The 17,731-nt window shown below is 43.9% G+C and overlaps 1 protein-coding gene across 1 annotated transcript; it reads left to right on the forward strand.

Annotated features, from left to right (window-relative positions):
- The first annotated feature begins 693 nt into the window (after nucleotides 1–693).
- dhx9 (DEAH (Asp-Glu-Ala-His) box helicase 9) lies at nucleotides 694–17,475 on the forward strand. The gene is made up of 28 exons (XM_058635861.1): nucleotides 694–805; nucleotides 1,904–2,065; nucleotides 2,141–2,281; nucleotides 4,437–4,545; nucleotides 5,755–5,930; nucleotides 5,996–6,144; nucleotides 7,347–7,393; nucleotides 7,651–7,787; nucleotides 7,869–7,958; nucleotides 8,612–8,773; nucleotides 9,282–9,359; nucleotides 10,533–10,724; nucleotides 10,796–10,937; nucleotides 11,136–11,218; nucleotides 11,421–11,577; nucleotides 11,834–11,931; nucleotides 12,007–12,220; nucleotides 12,495–12,589; nucleotides 13,450–13,523; nucleotides 13,612–13,764; nucleotides 13,864–14,024; nucleotides 14,998–15,109; nucleotides 15,232–15,393; nucleotides 15,483–15,610; nucleotides 15,684–15,913; nucleotides 15,984–16,099; nucleotides 16,225–16,425; nucleotides 16,939–17,475. The coding sequence occupies exons 2-28, from the start codon at nucleotides 1,955–1,957 to the stop codon at nucleotides 17,210–17,212; spliced, it is 3,792 nt and encodes a 1,263-aa protein (XP_058491844.1). The 5' UTR covers nucleotides 694–805; nucleotides 1,904–1,954; the 3' UTR covers nucleotides 17,213–17,475.
- The last annotated feature ends 256 nt before the right edge of the window (nucleotides 17,476–17,731 follow it).

Consider the following 17,731-nt stretch of genomic DNA (forward strand, 5'->3'; position numbering starts at 1 on the left):
TTGTATAAACGTGATAATTATATTGTATAAACGTGATAATTATATCACATAAACGTGATATTATATTGTATAAACGTGATAATTATATCACATAAACGTGATACTATATTGTATAAACGTGATAATTATATCACAAAATCGTGATACTATATTGTGTAAACGTGATGTTCAAAGAACTTTTCCAATCGGCATTTATATATTTTAGCAGTTTGGCTATAACATTTCATACTTTACAAAGTGACATTAATTATTCACAAATTTCACAGAAAGTACATTTCTGTGTTCATAAAAGTCAACACGAGTATTTATTCTTCTCTTTTCCTGTCGCACACCGGGATAAAAGTCTCTTGTCAACAAGTGTCTATGAGATACGCGTGTGTAAATAAAGTTTCAATAAAAGAAGACGTTATCACGTTAGTAAACGTCATCACGTTAGTAAACGTCATCACGTTTCAGACGCAGTCTCTTGAGAGCCAATCAGAGTGTCGTGTAGTTTGAAGGGGCGTTTCGTTGAGTAAAGGGGCGTTTCGTTGAGTGAAGGGGCGTTTCGTTGAGTAAAGGGGCGTTTCGTTGAGTGGTCTGCGGGTCTGCAGCTGGACCTACTTGGTTTCGTTGAGTGTGAGGGGGTGTTTCGTTGAGTAAAGGGGCGTTTCGTTGAGTAAAGGGGCGTTTCGTTGAGTGGTCTGCGGGTCTGCAGCTAGACCCTTCTCTCTGCAGCTGGACCTACTTGCCCAGCCTCGCTGTGAGCGGATGTCGGTGCCTCAGCAGCGGAAGTGTCGTCTGTGTTCATTTCTCTTCTCTGAACGTGAGTAAAAATCGCTTTAATGTGAACTTTAAACTGTTTACTGAACTTTATTCGCGTTATCTCTGCTGCTGGTTTTATCTATGTTGTTATTGTTGTTTGTTTTATTGACGTTTCTGTTCGTCAGCAGAAACTCAGCTAAAGCTAACGTTAGTATAGCTACAGTTAGCCTTGTGCTAACGCTAGCTCAGTCTCGTTATTATGAATAATTATTATAAAACTGAGTAATGTTTGATAAAACGGGATCGTTAACAATAATAATAATAATAATAATAATAACGTTAAACTATTTAGCACAAAAAGATTCTATGCTATTAACGCGTTTATGACGAAACATATGTAACTAATGTTTCAGTTCATTTAAAAATACTTTTTAATTTAGACCAGAAATCATTTAAATTGTTCAAAAATCAGAGAAGGTGAGTGTTTACTTCAAGATAGAAATGATTCTCATGAATGTATTCAGATTACTCCAGTGCGTGTAATCAGATTATTTTGGTGAATGTGTTCAGATTAATTTGCCAGATATAAACAGATTAGGCTGAGGCTGTGAAAAATATTTAATCATATTAATTCAGCGGTTCTAATCTGATTATGTGAGTGCATGTAACCCAGTTATTTTAACATACATAATCAGATTATTTCACTGGACACAATCACATTATTCTAGTCCATGTATTCAGATTACCTAGCTGGATGAAACCAGATTACTTGAAATCAGACTATATATGTTATCGTAATCAGATTAATTCAGTGGTTCTAATTCACATAACTACATTATTTCAGTGGGCACTATCAGATTGTACTCGAGGATGTATTCAGATTACATAGGTGCATGTAATCAGATTAGTCATGCAGTTTCATTCTGCTATACCAAATAATTAGTCTTAACATGAAAGAAGTGACTTTTCTAAAATATAATTTTGTTGATTCCATGGATTTATTGAATCAATCATGTTTAGTGTATTTTTTAATAAATATAAGAATTTTCAATGCAACAGCCTTTAAGAGCAGCTATGTTATCATGATGTTATAATGATTATATCATATGTATGTTTATTTTGTCTAGCCCAACTTTAATTGAGTGTTGATACATTGTAGAATTCCAGTGTGTGTCAGAGGAGGACGAACGTGTCCCTCTGTCAGTCCACCATGGCAGACATAAAGAACTTCCTGTATGCCTGGTGTGGGAAGAAGAAGCTCACGCCCACCTATGACATCCGAGCGGCGGGAAACAAAAACCGGCCTAAGTTTATGTGCGAGGTGAGTTTGTGTGTGTGTGTGCGATGATAAAGTCCTTCATGGACGTTGTCTCACTGTTCACTCTGGGATGTCCAGGTGAGAGTGGATGGATTCAACTACATCGGGATGGGAAACTCCACCAACAAGAAGGACGCGCAGAGCAATGCCGCCCGCGACTTTGTCAACTATCTGGTCCGAGTTGGAGAAATTAGCTCAGCAGAGGTTCCTGCTCTGGGGGTCAGTGGTCACACATCAACGCTTTCATTCACTCATTTTCACTGATTGAACTAAAAACTATTTTGATAATTGATTAATCACATTCTTAAATGTGAATGTTTTCTGGTTTCTTTGCTCCATATAACAAAAAAATCACATCTCATTCATGTGAATCCTCACAGCTGTAACTAACCAATATATATCTATATTATTTCTTAATCGATCCATGAGATGTTTGGTTCATAAAATCGTGTAAAAATGTTGATCCGTGTTGGTCAAACCTAGAAATGAGGATGTTCACAAATGTCTTGTTCTTGTCAACAAACCAAAATGATAGACAAATAAGAGAAAATAATCACATTTAAGAAGCTGAAAAATTACGTAAAGTATGAAGAAGTTAAATTCTAATTTTGATTTGACAAAAGCAGCTGAACACTTCGTCACTTCAATGAAACACAAACTGACATAAAAGAAGAATGCCACATGTTTTCATACATCGCACTTATTTCCTTTATTTTCCTCATTTATCGGACCTGTCCTGTATTTCTGGTTAATTCATTGTTTATTTCACATTTAGTTTATAATGATGAGATTTTTGCCAGGGGGGTATTCCATCAAGCAGGCTAAAGGCAAAGCCAAGCTTAAATGGCCATGTCTGGCTAATATGAGTGAGAGTTCGGTTCCATCAAAGAGGCTGAGATTAGCCCCAACTCAGTAACCATGGAAACTATGACTCTGGCTAAGCCTCAACCATGGCTAAGCCATAACTGTGGCTCAGGTTTCCGTTCCATCAATCTGAGCCTCAACCCTGTTCCACCAAGGTGGCTAATGTGAATGCCAGCCAAGTAACCATGGTAACTTATGCTGCCGGGCAAACCTGGTCTGTCTTGGTTATTTCCTGTAGAATGATAACCAACATTGCATTTCGTCATGTAATTATCTACCATCAATTGTATGATAAATGTGATGAGTCATGTAAAATACTTTGATTAAATGTAGCCTATTATTATTAAAAATGTAGGCAAGGCAACTTTATATAGCACATTTTAGCACAAGGTGATTCAAAGTGCTTTACATAAAATAAAATGAAAATACAACAATTCAACATATAGCATCTGGGACAAAATACAGAAGTAGCACAAATACAGCATGAAAAAAAAATGAAAATGATATAAATTCTATACAATTGGCCATGCAGGAAATAAATGAAAGCTATCCCATCGATTTGCATAACATTCAGTTGATTAATGTGATGAATATCACTTTCTAACATTACTACTAGGGCTGCCAAACGATAAAATATGGAGAATTTCACATGCATTGCAGTGAAACAATAATGCTATTTTAATTATGTTCATATGAATGTTACTTATTAGGGCTGTCTTTTTGTTCTTTGGGGATTTTCCTTTTCATTTTAGGGATTTGGTTGCATTAATAATTATTAATAATTAATTAATATTATATTTTATTAATTAATATATATTATATTAATTAATAAAATATTATTTATTAATAATATTCATGGTCCACATAATTGATTAGTTTAAAACAAAAACCATCAAGAAATCAATTGGTAGATTATTGTCTACATATATTTTGTCCCTTTGATGGAGGAATTATATAACATGATGATGCTGAAATACTTCATTTTCTTTGTCACTTACGCATTCAGCCTGTCTGCAATATTCTGCCACGCCACACCCCTCGCTTTATTGATTGCCACGGTATTGCCCTTCTTTCGGATAATGTGGCTGTAATCGTCATATACCTCCATGAGGAGGGTTTGCTCCGCTGCGGAGAACATCTCTGCACGTTCGTTTCCCTTGCTTTTCGGCATTTTTCACAGTTTCCGCGCTCGACTAGAATGGGCTTTTTATTTTCCCAGTGGGCGTGCACAAGTTGAGGCTTAACAGGTGAGGCTTGACTAAGCGTCAGGTGGAGCCAGCTGATTTCACTTGATGGAACGACTTGGAGCTAGATTGGGAGATGGAGCTTAGTCAAGCTTCAAGCTTACACCTAAGTCTGGCAATTCTTAGCTACGTTGATGGAATACCCCCCAGCTCACTTTACACTTTGTGGAATGTTTGTTTTCCAGAATTCAATGAAAGGGTATTAAATCTCTCTCTGTGTGGTGTGTGTGGTGTGTGTGGGTCAAACTCTGGTCCTGTGTCTCCAGGCGTGTCCTCCTGTCCCTGATCAGCCCGACAGAGCAGAAAGTGGAGACTTTGGAAGCCTGCCCTCTGGTGGTCCACTGCCCCCACACCTTGTGGTCAAAGCTGAACAAGGTAACAGCTGAGTCACATGTTGTTGTACGTTAAAGGGACAGTTTGTGTTTTTATTTTAGAGCAGGGGTGCAACGGCTCAAGGTTCGGATCGTGTTGCGGTTTCTGAGTCTCGGATCAAAAACAACACAAAAAGGCAAAGATAACAAGACTAATATAACTTCGCTTACAGCTTCTTGTTATTTTATTTTAAACATGTCCACATCATTATGGATGCTAAATGTATCACATGTGGTCCCAGTCCAGCTTCAACACTGCATTTACTTGGTTTCTCGTACCATCTGTGGTGACTGGGATGTTGCTTTTGGACGTCTCTAGCTTCCACTCTGCTACTGCTCCTGTCAGTACCTGCACCAGATTTGTGCCGGTGTGACTCTCATAGAGGGAGTGTGTCTACAGAACTGACTCCTCCTCTCCCACTCCGCTGTGATGAAGTGAGCAGTCGCGTAACTTTTCGTGGCTCGTTCGACCCGTCTGTGGTGAGTGCAACAGAGGATGCCTCCGATAATTCCTCCACGATATTTTTCTTTTCCTGTCCATGAACTTCTGGTTCCATCTTCATAATGAAGTGGGAGTGTGAGGGTATTTCGTGCCGTGGCTCAAGCTCCATATTTTCAAGCCGTTCTTCTCCATAACGGTGTATGGCCTCACATCTGCAGCTACAAACACCCCAATGAGCAGCTCCCGTCAGAAAGAGATTAAACATGCGGCGTTCACGTGAACACATCACCGGATTTTTTTTTTCAAAACCAATTTCAACCAATTGTTGCGTTTCAGACTAAAACACAGCCAGCCCGCGGGTCACATGGGGGGAGCCGTACGGATCACTATTTTACTGTGTGTTTCTATGGGATTCTAACACCGGCTCCTCCCAAGTGTGGAGTGGTTGTCCCGATGTCGTCAAAATGTGATTGACATGCCAATCATCTGCTCCTTCTCATGCGGCCGACGTTTGCCTGTGCCACGTCCTGTGAGCACCCCCTGCTGCTGAGAACCGGAACGTTATAAAGTCTATTAATATCGTGAACGTGTGGGTGAGTGAGTGAGTGTTGTTTCATCCCTGCTTCTGTTTGGTGTCTTAAATCAGTTTTTAACCCTTGTATCTCAGCAGCAGGGGGCGCTCACAGGACAGGCAGCACCAAACTGTAAAACCCTCATCCACAGAATCTGGATTCAGAGTTTGAACCGTCCTCTTTTCTGTGTTGGTGTCAGATAATGGTGACAAAAGTGGACCGGTCCCAGGAGTGACTGGCCTGGGTTATTCAGGAGGTGGAGCCTCTGGTTGGGGAAGAGGAGGAGGAGGAGGAGAAGGAAGCGGGGCTCAGTGGGACAGAGGGGCAAATCTGAAGGAGTACTACGCCAGGAGAGATGAACAGGAAGCTCAGGCGGTACGTCACCCTGTTCAAACATGGTTCTGTTGATCAGTTTCTGACCCGTTTCTGTGTGACTGTAGACCCTGGAGTCAGAGGAGGTGGACCTGAATGCTAATCTCCACGGCAACTGGACTCTGGAGAACGCCAAGGCCCGACTCAACCAGTTCTTCCAGAAGGAGAAAATCAGTGCTGAGTATAAATACAGCCAAGTGGGACCGGACCACAACAGGTCTGGACCAGAACACGCCACAGAACTGTTCACTGTGCATTCACACGTCACATGTTCCACACACTGTGATCGTGCCACGATTCATCATCAAAATCTCTGCATACATTGTTACCATGGTAACGAGGAAACACACAGAAATTATTCAAACGTGAATATTTTCTGTATTCTTTGCTCCATAAAACAAACAAGTCATTGTGTGTGTGTGTGTGTGTGTGTGTGTGTGTGTGTGTCCCTCAGGGTGTCCTGTATGTCTTTCTGTCTCACTGCTGTAAACACAGAGACCTCCAGAGTGTGTTGGATACACCGGAGAGATCTCAAGTCAGATTTATGCCACACCCACTCTGTGACATCATGTCGTGAAGGCAGAGCAGTGAGAAAGCCCCGCCCACCAGCTGATTCCTGGCATTAAAATAATATAATTGAATAATTGAATTATCTCTGATAATCATTCACCTGACTGTTAACTGACTGTTAACTGATTGTTAACTGATTGTTGACGGTCTCAGCTGTAGTGGTGATGTCATTACCAGTGTTGTCTCAGTAGATCTGGACTCTCGTTTCTTTGATCGTCTCTTTTCTTCTCTGATCGTCTCTTTTCTTCTCTGATCGTCTCTTTTCTTCTCTGGTCGTGTCTGATCTTCTCTGGTCGTCTCTTTTCTTCTCTGGTCGTGTCTGATCTTCTCTGGTCGTCTCTTTTCTTCTCTGGTCGTCTCTGATCTTCTCTGAACGTCTCCGATCTTCTCTTTTCTTCTCTGAACGTCTCTGATCCTCTCTTTTCTTCTCTGATCTTCTCTGATCGTCTCTTTTCTTCTCTGATCTTCTCTGATCGTCTCTTTTCTTCTCTGATCAGGTGCAGTAGTTGAGTTGTTAAAGGTGTCAGGTTCAGCTGGTGAGTGCTTGGTGAGGTGCTGCCAGCAGGGGGCAGCAGCAGAGATCACAGCCACACTGATGAAGACATGGGACAGTGTTTAGGTAAACTAAAGCGGTCTCATGGTGCAGCTCAGGCTCCGTGGACTCAGTGGAGTGTGGTTGTGATCTCTGGTGTCGCTGTTCACTGCAGGACAGAGAGACGTTTTAAAAAAAAACGGCAGAGAGATATACAGGCGTCCTGACACGGCAGGTGAGTCCGTCCCTGCACTTTGTATCCACTGCTTTTATTGTGAAAGGCTCAGGAAGTGAAGCTGTGGGGTCTGTCTCTGCAGGAGCTTCATCGCTGAGATGCAGCTGTTTGTGAAACAACTCGGCAGAAGTAAGAAACTTTGATTTGTTTAAGTTCAATTATAATCACAGGAAATCATTGTGATTTACAAAAGTGTCACTGACTTTATATTTAAAATCATTTAATAATAATCAGGTGATGTGAAATTAAGCAGTTAAACATTTATGAATCAGTCAAACTCAATCATTCTGGTTTGTCTCAGAACGTTTTTACATATCAGTTTTCCAGTAAATCAGAAGACAGAATGGACAGATGAAGCTGCTGGTTGACGTGTGTCTGTCCTGCAGGGATCACGGCGCGAGAACACGGCTCTAATAAGAAGCTGGCGGCGCAGTCATGTGCTCTGTCTCTGGTGCGACAGCTCTATCACCTGGGAGTCGTGGAGCCTTACTCTGGAGTCACCAAGAAGAAGGAGGGAGAGACGGTTTGTCTCCTGTCTTTTCCGTCTATGACCCGGGTCCTGAGCTGAAGTGGATTTTCACTCTGGTCTTTGTGTCGTTTTCAGCTGGAGCCGTTTGACGTCAGTGTGAGTCCAGAGCTTCAGCAGCAGCTGCTCAGTGTCGTCCAGGAGCTCGGAGTCCACATTCCACCACCGGTCAGTTTCATGTCACCATGTAAATTTAATGTCCATTAACTGTGTCGGTGAAGGTTCTCAGTCAGCCAGGACATAATCTACTTCTGTTAGCCACTGCACTCAGCTGTTTCACCTTCATCCAAGAGGCTTCTTCAGTTCCAGAACTGTTTTCTAGAACTGTTTCAAGTTCCAGAACTGTTTTCTAGAACTGTTCTTCAGTTCCAGAACTGTTTTCTAGAACTGTTTCCCAGTTCTAGATCTGTTCTAGAACTGAAGAACTGTTCCAGAACTGTTTCGGGACTGAAGAACTGTTCTGGAATTGAGGAACTGTTCCGGTACTGAATAACTGTTCCAGAACTGTTCCGGTACTGAATAACTGTTCCAGAACTGTTCCGGTACTGAAGAACTGTTCCAGAACTGTTCCGGTACTGAAGAACTGTTCTGGGACTGAAGAACTGTTCCGGAACTGTTCCGGGAACTGAAGAACTGTTCCAGGAACTGAAGAACTGTTTCGGGAACTGAAGAACTGTTTCGGGAACTGAAGAACTGTTTTGGGAACTGAAGAACTGTTCTGGGAACTGAAGAAGCAAGTCCAGTCGCCCACAGCCAACGTCTCAAGTAGGTCCATCACGTGTAATCTAATGTGTTTGTTTTTCATTCATCTTGAACTCCAGCCCACAGACTCCAGCAGCCCAGTGTCTCTGGTTCAGGGGAAGATGGCGACCTTTGAACCGTCACAGAGACAGAGTGGAGCTGGAGTGGTTCCCTGGTCTCCACCTCAGGTCAACTGGAATCCCTGGACCAGCAGCAACATCGATGAGGGACCTCTGGCCTTTGTGAGTTATTAGCACTTTTCTCAGGATCAATATTTTTGTCGTTGATCAATGTGGAAAATAATTGTCCAGATTTTTACTGGCCGATCCTTTCAGCTCAATAATCCTTTCTGGAAGGGGCAACCAGAACAAGTACGGCGGGCACAACTCGACTGTCTTTCTGAAGGTTTATTCCACACACACAGTTAGCGGTAGCTAGACAGCAGTTAAACAGCGGTTAGACTAGTCAGTTAGTAGACAGTTGGTTAGAAGTTAGACAGCAGTCCGTTAGGTTGTAAAACCGACAAGTCGTACAGGTTCTGAGGTTCAGTCGAAGAGCTGACGTCCACAGAATAATCTTAGCTGTAGTTTTGAAAACACCTTGTGATTTTTGTTTTGAATGAAATTTTCCATGTTTTCAGTAACATTTAGGAAATGTTATAAACCCAGTTTAAAAGCAGTTCATCTGAAATAAGGACATTCCTGAAAACACTGGAGTTATTCATCTAAAATAAAACATTTCTTCCTTCAGTGCACCCCAGAGCAGATCAGTGAAGACCTGCAGGAAGAGCTGATGATGCAGCTGAAACATGACGAAGACCTGCAAAAGGTCTGTACCTGGTCTCTGTCCTCTAATGGCTCTGTCCTGTAATGTTCCACTTAATGTCTCTGTCCTCTAATATTCCACTCAATGTCTCTGTCCGCTAATGTTCCACTCAATGTCTCTGTCGGCTAATGTCTCTGTCCTCTAATGTTCCACTCAATGTCTCTGTCCTCTAATGTCTCCACTCAATGTCTCTGTCCTCTAATGTTCCACTCAATGTCTCTGCCTGCTAATGTCTCTGTCCTCTAATGTTCCACTCAATGTATCTGTCCGCTAATGTCTCTGTCCTCTAATGTTCCACTCAATGTCTCTGTCCGCTAATGTCTCTGTCCTCTAATGTTCCACTCAATGTCTCTGTCCGCTAATGTCTCTGTTCTCTAATGTTCCACTCAATGTATCTGTCCTCTAATGTCTCTGTCCTCTAATGTTCCACTCAATGTCTCTGTCCGCTAATGTCTCTGTCCTCTAATGTTCCATTCAATGTCTCTGTCCGCTAATGTCTCCGTCCTCTAATTCTTTATGTTGTAGCATCATTTATATATTTATAGTCAAAGTTATTTTTTTTTTTTAACGTATGGAAACTTTGATTCAACTAATATGATCACATACACTAGCATAATCTGATTACATACACTAGCACAATCTGATTACATGCACTAGCATAATCTGATAACGTACACTAGACTAATCTGATTACGTACACTAGCATAATCTGATTACATACACTATCATAATCTGATTACGTTAACATAAATAGTCTGATTTTAACTACCTCAGTAATCTGTTTTCATCCAGCAAGGTCATCTGAATACATAGACTAGAGCAGGGGTGTCAAACTCAAATGACCTGGGGGCCAATGAGCATCTCGTCTGGTCAAGCAGGGGCCGACATAGAGGGAAAAAAAGTGCAAAAAACAACTATTTAGTAGCCGGTGGGCAATATAAGATATTCATTATGATATTAGACAGAATTGCATTAAAAGTGCTTGTTTTGATATAAAATGATTCACAGTAAAAACATATTTATGATGTACAAAAACGGAGAATTAAATTGAAAATTTAGCAAATAAATAAATTCTCCTGAAGTTCAGATGTGTCCTGTCGTTGTCTCATTTTGTCCACACTGTTCCCTGCTGTTTGTCCTCTGAGAAGCTCATGTGACTGTCTTCTTCTTGTCCAGGTCCTGGTGGACAGGGACCAGTTGCCAGTCAAACAATTTGAGGAGGAGATCCTGGCGACGGTGGACAGCAGTCCTGTGGTCATCATCAGAGGAGCCACAGGCTGTGGTAAAACCACGCAGGTACCTCAGTACATCCTGGACCGCTTCATCAAAGGAGGACGAGCGTCCCACTGTAACATCGTGGTAACCCAGGTAACGCCCCACACTTATGACATCATCGTCAGTGTGAGTGACTCCGCCCTGATGGTTAATCCTCTCTGCAGCCCAGACGGATCAGTGCCGTGTCCGTGGCCGAAAGAGTCGCCTACGAGAGAGGGGAGGAGCTTGGGAATAGCTGCGGCTACAGCGTCCGCTTCGAGTCCGTCCTCCCACGTCCTCACGCCAGCGTCCTCTTCTGCACCGTCGGTACATACACACACACAACCAGAATACACTGTGATGGTTGGTTGGTTGGTTGATTGATTGATGAGTTGGTTGGTTGGTTGGCTGGTTGATTGATGAATTGGTTGGATGGTTGGTTGATTGATGAGTTGGTTGGTTGATTGATTGATTGATTGATTGATTGATTGATTGATTCATTGGTTGGTTGTTTGTGTGTTGCAGGTGTTCTGCTGCGGAAACTGGAAGCAGGAATCCGAGGCATCAGTCACGTCATCGTTGATGAGATTCACGAGAGGGACATCAACGTGAGTTCACATTTCACTGTGACTTCATCATAGTGTACTGTGTTTCCATCATGGTGCGCTTTGGAACAGTCAAGTCCTGGATCAGGCAACGTTTTTCTTCCCACACACTCTCGGGCGCCCCCTGGTGATTCCCCAGGCCAGCCTCTGTGTTTAACTGTCAATCATGTCCTGTGTTGCTCCACCCCTCTGTGTGTCCCTGCAGACGGACTTCCTGATGGTTGTCCTCAGAGACGTGGTCCAGACTTACCCCGAGGTCCGTGTCATCCTCATGTCGGCCACCATCGACACCTCCATGTTCAGAGAATACTTCTTCAACTGTCCCGTCATCGAGGTGTTTGGACGAACCTTCCCTGTTCAAGGTAACCATGATGACCATATCCTGATCCGTCAAATATATCGGATATAAAACTCTGAGCTGCTTCTGTCGTGATAATCTCAGTCTTTCTCGGGATTGAAACTTGAAAACGTTTTTATATCATTGACAAAATGAGCTCAAACTAATGATTTAGACGTGTTGAATAACATAATGAGTCCAGTGGAGTCGCCCCCTGGTGGACGCTCTCCAGAACACGTTCCAGACATGTCCAGGGTCCATTTCTCGCTCTTTGTTTCCAGAATATTTTCTGGAAGATAGTATCCAGATGACCAACTTCATTCCTCCACCAATGGAAAGAAAGAAAAGAGACAAAGACGAGGAGGCGGGAGATGAAGATGTAAGACACTGTCTCCTCTTCTGCTGTCAAGTCTAATTGTCCCACAGTCTCATCATCACTGATGTTTGTCCACAGACCAACTGTAACTTAATCTGTGGGCCGGATTACACGCCCGAGACCAAGCGATCAATGGCTCAGATGACTGAGAAGGAGATGTCCTTCGAGCTGGTGGAGGCTCTTCTCAAATACGTGGAGACGCTACAGGTCAACGGAGCCGTGCTGGTCTTTCTGCCGGGCTGGAACCTCATCTACTCAATGCAGAGACACCTGGAGACCAACCCACACTTTGGTATGTACTGCTTGTCCTACACTCGACCTACGCTCGACCTACACTCACGATGATCATTGTATGACTCGTCCTACGATTGTTCTACGACTTGTTCTACGACTTGTTCTACGACTTGTCCTACGACTCGTCCTACGACTCGTCCTACGACTCGTCCTACGATCGTTGTATGACTCTTGCGTGGATCTTCTAACTAAATCTTCATCTACCTCATTTACTTAATCTAAACTGTGAGATGATCCCAGATTATTTTATTGCTTTAATTTTGTCTCTTCAGGAAGTAACCGGTACCGGATTCTGCCGCTCCACTCACAGATTCCCCGAGAGGAGCAGAGGAGGGTGTTTGAACCCGTTCCTGAAAACATCAGGAAGGTCAGATTTGAATTTGTGACCATGTCACCATCCAGATTAAGCACAGATTATCTCTATCTTTCCAAAATAATCAGAAATTAAAATTGGGTTATATTAATCTCCATATGAATCTGAGATCAAACTCGGATTATCTTAATCTCTTAAACTACTTTGGAGATTAAACTCTGAGTTAATTTAATCTCCAAATCAATCGAAATTCATTTCTGATGAGTTTATTCTGGAAACTAATGAGATTCCCACCAGTCTGAGATGAAACTCATGACAAGATTAATTTAAATTACATTACATGTTATTTAGCAGACGCTTTTATCCAAAGCGCCTTACAATCAGTGCATTTAAACATTTGTTTACAAACAAGAGCTAGAAGTAAGTCAGAGCTTCAAGTAAGCCAAACTATAAAGTGCTAGTCATAAGTGCGATGTATAAGCAAGTGATTTTTTTTTTTGTCGTCATCTTAGTCGAGGTAGAGTCGGAAGAAATGTGTTTTTAGTCGGCGGCGGAAGATGTGGAGGCTTTCCACTGTCCGGATGTCGATGGGGAGTTCGTTCCACCATTTGGGAGCTAGGACAGTGAACAGTCTCGAGTTCTGTGAATGCCTCTGCGATCCTCTCAGTGAGGGGGAAGCTCCGATGCAGAGCGGAGTGGGCGGGCTGGGGTGTAGGTTTTGATCATGTCCTGGATGTTAGATGTTGTGTCTTATCTTGTGTCGGATCGTATTATCTCGTGTCAGATCAGATTATCTTGTGGCAGATCAGATTATCTTGTGTTTTATCTTGTGTCAGATCAGATCAGAATCAGATCAGGTTATCTTGTGTCAAATCAGATTATCTCGTGTCAATTTAGATTATCTCCTGTTGCAGGTGATTCTATCGACAAACATCGCAGAGACAAGCATCACCATCAATGACGTCGTCTACGTCATTGACTCCTGCAAGTAAGTGTGTCTGCGGTTGGCATGGTTCTGTGTGTGGGGGTCAAAGGCCAGACTGTAGTGATGGTGTGTGTTGACGGTGTCTCCTCAGGCAGAAGGTCAAACTCTTCACGTCCCACAACAACATGACAAACTACGCCACCGTGTGGGCGTCCAAGACCAACCTGGAGCAGAGGAAAGGACGAGCCGGGAGAGTCCGGCCCGGGTTCTGCTTCCACCTCTGTAGCCACGCCCGCTTTGAGAGGTATGACCTCTGACCTCAGAGTCTGCCTGGTGACTGACGATGATGATGACTGTGTGTGTGTGTGTGTGTGTGTGTGTGTGTGTGTGTGTGTGTGTGTAGACTGGAGACTCACATGACTCCAGAGATCTTCAGGACTCCACTGCATGAAGTCGCTCTGAGCATCAAACTGCTGAGACTCGGCGCCATAGGACACTTCCTGTCCAAGGCCATCGAGCCGCCACCGCTGGACGCCGTCATCGAGGCGGAACATACCCTGAAAGGTACCACACACGCACTCTGATGATGTCACATACACATGGGTCCTTGAAATCCTTGAAGGTTTGGGAATTTGAAAAAACAATCTCACGTCTTTCTTGCACAGAATTCAAGCACATTCAATAACCCATGTCTTTTTAGTGTGATTTTCAAAATGACAATCAACATGGGTCATTGAAAGTGCTTGAATTTTGTGCAGTAAAGAAATGAAGTTTATATTTAGGTAAATGTCTGGTGTACGTAGACGAGGCCGACGCAGGACAAACATGGAGACATCATTACTAGGACAGGTATTGTGGACACTGTCCACTGTCTCTCTCTCTCCGCCGCTGATGTGAGATTCCGTGCAGAAGAGAGAGAAAATGTTGACATGATGTCTTTCAATATCTCTGTCTCACAAAAGACAAAGATCCTGAGGACAATCACTTGTCCACATGCAGAGCTGCTGCACATCGATAAAAGAGGACGCCATCATGGACGAAGACGCTCCATCTTAGTTGTGCATCTTAAACTGAGTCTGCACATGCAGTCCTTGAATTTGAAGGTCTTGGTCCTGGAAAGTCCTTGATTTTAAAGGTCTTGGTCCTAGATAGTCCTTGAATATAGGGGTCTTGGTCCTGGATAGTCCTTGAATTTGAGTGTATTGGTCCTGGAAAGTCCTTGAATTTAAAGGTCTTGGTCCTGGTCCTTGAATTTAAGGGACTTGGTCCTGGAAAGTCCTTGGATTTGAGGGTCTTGGTCCTGGATAGTCCTTGAACTTGGGGGTCTTGGTCCTGGATATAGTCCTTGAATTTGAGGGTCTAGGTCCTGGATAGTCCTTGAATTTGAGGGTCTTGGTCCTGAAAAGTCCTTGCATGTGGTTCCAGGTAAGGGAACCCTGTTACTGATCATAAATCACATCTGTCCTCTGAGGATGAAAACAGATTAAACACACCCCCTGTCTCTCTCTTTCTGTGACTCCGCCCCCTCCTGTGTCAGAGCTGGACGCTCTGGACTCTAACGATGAGTTGACCCCTCTGGGTCGGGTTCTGGCTCGTCTGCCCATCGAGCCTCGTCTGGGGAAGATGATGATCATGGGCTGCATTTTCCAGTCAGTGGTGTCTCTTTGTTCTGAGGGGGGCGGGTTGTGGTCTGGGCTTTTCAATTCATTAAAGAAGGTACAAATAATGTGAACGTGTGTGACATCACAGTTGTGGCTCCTCCCTCTCTCAGTGTGGGCGATGCCATGTGCACCATCTCAGCTGCTTCCTGTTTCCCAGAGCCGTTCGTCAGTGAAGGCAAACGTCTTGGCTTCATCCACAGAAACTTTGCCGGCACTCGTTTCTCTGACCACGTGGCTTTGCTGTCCGTGTTTCAGGCCTGGGATGATGTCAGGTCAGTGTGTGTGTGTGTGTGTGTGTGTGTCCACCTCCCAGGGGGCGTGGCTACAGCGTGTGACGTGGCTCTGCTCTTTTCCTGTGCAGGATCAACGGCGAGGAGGCAGAGTCTGGTTTCTGTGACCACAAACGTCTGAACATGTCCACTCTGAGGATGACGTGGGAGGCCAAAGTCCAGCTGAAGGACATCCTGGTTAATGCTGGCTTTCCTGAAGGTAACACAGCGCTGATGATGACGATGACATCATTGGTGATGTTAACCCCTCCCCCTCTCTCTCTCTCTGTCAGAGTCTCTGCTCACTCACTCGTTTAACGTGGTCGGCCCTGACAACAGTCTGGACGTGGTCATTTCTCTGTTGACCTTTGGCTTTTATCCAAACGTGTGTTTCCACAAAGAGAAGAGGAAGATCTTAACCACAGAGGGACGGAACGCCCTCGTTCACAAGTCCTCGGTCAACTGTCCATTCAGTAGCCACGATGTCTCCTACCCCTCACCCTTCTTTGTCTTTGGAGAGAAGGTAACATGTCCTCCATGACAAAATACTCTCAATGTCCCTTTAAGATCGCTGACTGTGTGTGTGTGTGTAGATCAGGACACGTGCAGTCTCAGCTAAAGGAATGACAATGGTCAGTCCTCTTCAGCTTCTTCTGTTTGGCTGCAAGAAAGTGAACTCTGAAGGACACGTGGTGGAGCTGGACGACTGGTGAGAGACAGGAAATGCTTCACAATAAAACAGGAAACACTTCACAATAAAACAGGAAACGCTTCACAATAAAACAGGAAACAATTCACAATAAAACAGGAAACATTGATTGATCATGTGTCCAGGATCAAACTGAGGATTCCTCATGAGGTGGGCGGGGCCATTGTGGCTCTGAGGGCGGGACTTGAGGCTCTGGTGGTGGAAGTGACCAAAGATCCAGAATATGTGAGGCAAATGGACCAAAACAACGAGAGACTCCTGAACGTCATCAGACACGTGTCCAAGCCGTCTGCAGCCGGACTCAACATGATGAGCAGCATGCAGAGGTGAGGGGAGGGGCTACATCTGAGGCCACACCCACATCTGTAAACAACCTGCTAACTTTAACCTGGTTATAATAACCTGTTTACACCTGACAGATCATGTGACCACGGTCCTCAGCCTAATGCTAAGCTAACAATTGTCCTCAGGCTAATGCTAAGCTAACAACTGACCTGTGGCTAATGCTGAGCTAACCACGATCCTCAGACTAATGCTAAGCTACCCACTGTCCTCAGGCTAATGCTAAGCTAACAATTGTCCTCAGGCTAATGCTAAGCTAACAACTGACCTGTGGCTAATGCTAAGCTAACCACGGTCCTCAGGCTAATGCTTAGCTAACCACTGACCTCAGGCTAATGCTAAGCTAACTACATTAATTAGACAGTTCAGTTTTGCATTCAGTGAAGCCATCGTAGCACTAGCTGCATACAGGAGCATTGTGGGAAGTGTAGTCTCTGAGGTGTGAGTACAGTGTGATGATGTCACAGCTGCTTTTTTTTTCTCTCGTCTCTCCACAGGATGGGAGACGGTCCTCGTCCCCCGAAGATGGGACGCTTCGAGAGTGGAGGAGGGAGAGGTGGCTACAGAGGAGGAGGGGGAGGATATGGGGGAGGGGGAGGTGGCTACAGAGGAGGGGGAGGATATGCAGGAGGGGGAGGCAGCTACAGAGCAGGTGGGGGATATGGAGGAAGAGGAGGTTACAGAGGAGGCGGCAGATATGGAGGGGGTGGAGAAGGTTATAGAGGAGGTGGGGCCTACAGAAGGGGAGGAGGCTACAGAGGAGGTTATTAATGTGATGACTTATTTTAACATTTAAATGTTTGTGTCGTTAGTGATGATGATGTCATTGATATTGATGTGACCATGTCTTTGTTTGTTTTTAGTCATGATTATTGATTATCACTGAAGTATTGTTTTTGGTGGCTCTGTGCATCCGCACTTGCCAACGTGACCAGCAGAGGTCGCCAGAAGCCAAGTCTGTTATCTCTGATCTGAGCCATGTTGATTATTTGTAGGAAACGTCATCAATAAACTTTCAGGGTTTGTGAAACAAATGTTTCCTCTTCATTTACGTCTCTTGGTCCAGGTCCAGGTTCAGGTTCAGACCCAGACCCAGACTGTCTCACAGCAACCGTTCATCTGCTCTCTACTGCTATAGCTCCCTGTGGTCTTCAGGACTTGTTTGTGCGTTCTGTGTCCACTTGGTGGCGCTCTGTTTGACGTGTCACCATGGAAACATATTTGAGTCAAAAACAGGAAGTGTGATTTCATTCAGTTTTTTTTTTGTGCTTGAATCTAATAATAATTTAT

Source organism: Solea solea, chromosome 1 (genome assembly GCF_958295425.1).
Source record: "Solea solea chromosome 1, fSolSol10.1, whole genome shotgun sequence".
Lineage (NCBI taxonomy): Eukaryota > Metazoa > Chordata > Actinopteri > Pleuronectiformes > Soleidae > Solea > Solea solea.

Bases quoted from the DNA above. Each gene is read 5' to 3' on its own strand.
- dhx9 (XM_058635861.1), top strand. From the start codon at position 1,955: ATGGCAGACATAAAGAACTTCCTGTATGCCTGGTGTGGGAAGAAGAAG. The intron at 11,219-11,420 runs GTGAGTTCACAT...GTGTCCCTGCAG, and splicing joins TTCACGAGAGGGACATCAAC to ACGGACTTCCTGATGGTTGT. The intron at 15,110-15,231 runs GTCAGTGGTGTC...TCCCTCTCTCAG, and splicing joins ATCATGGGCTGCATTTTCCA to TGTGGGCGATGCCATGTGCA.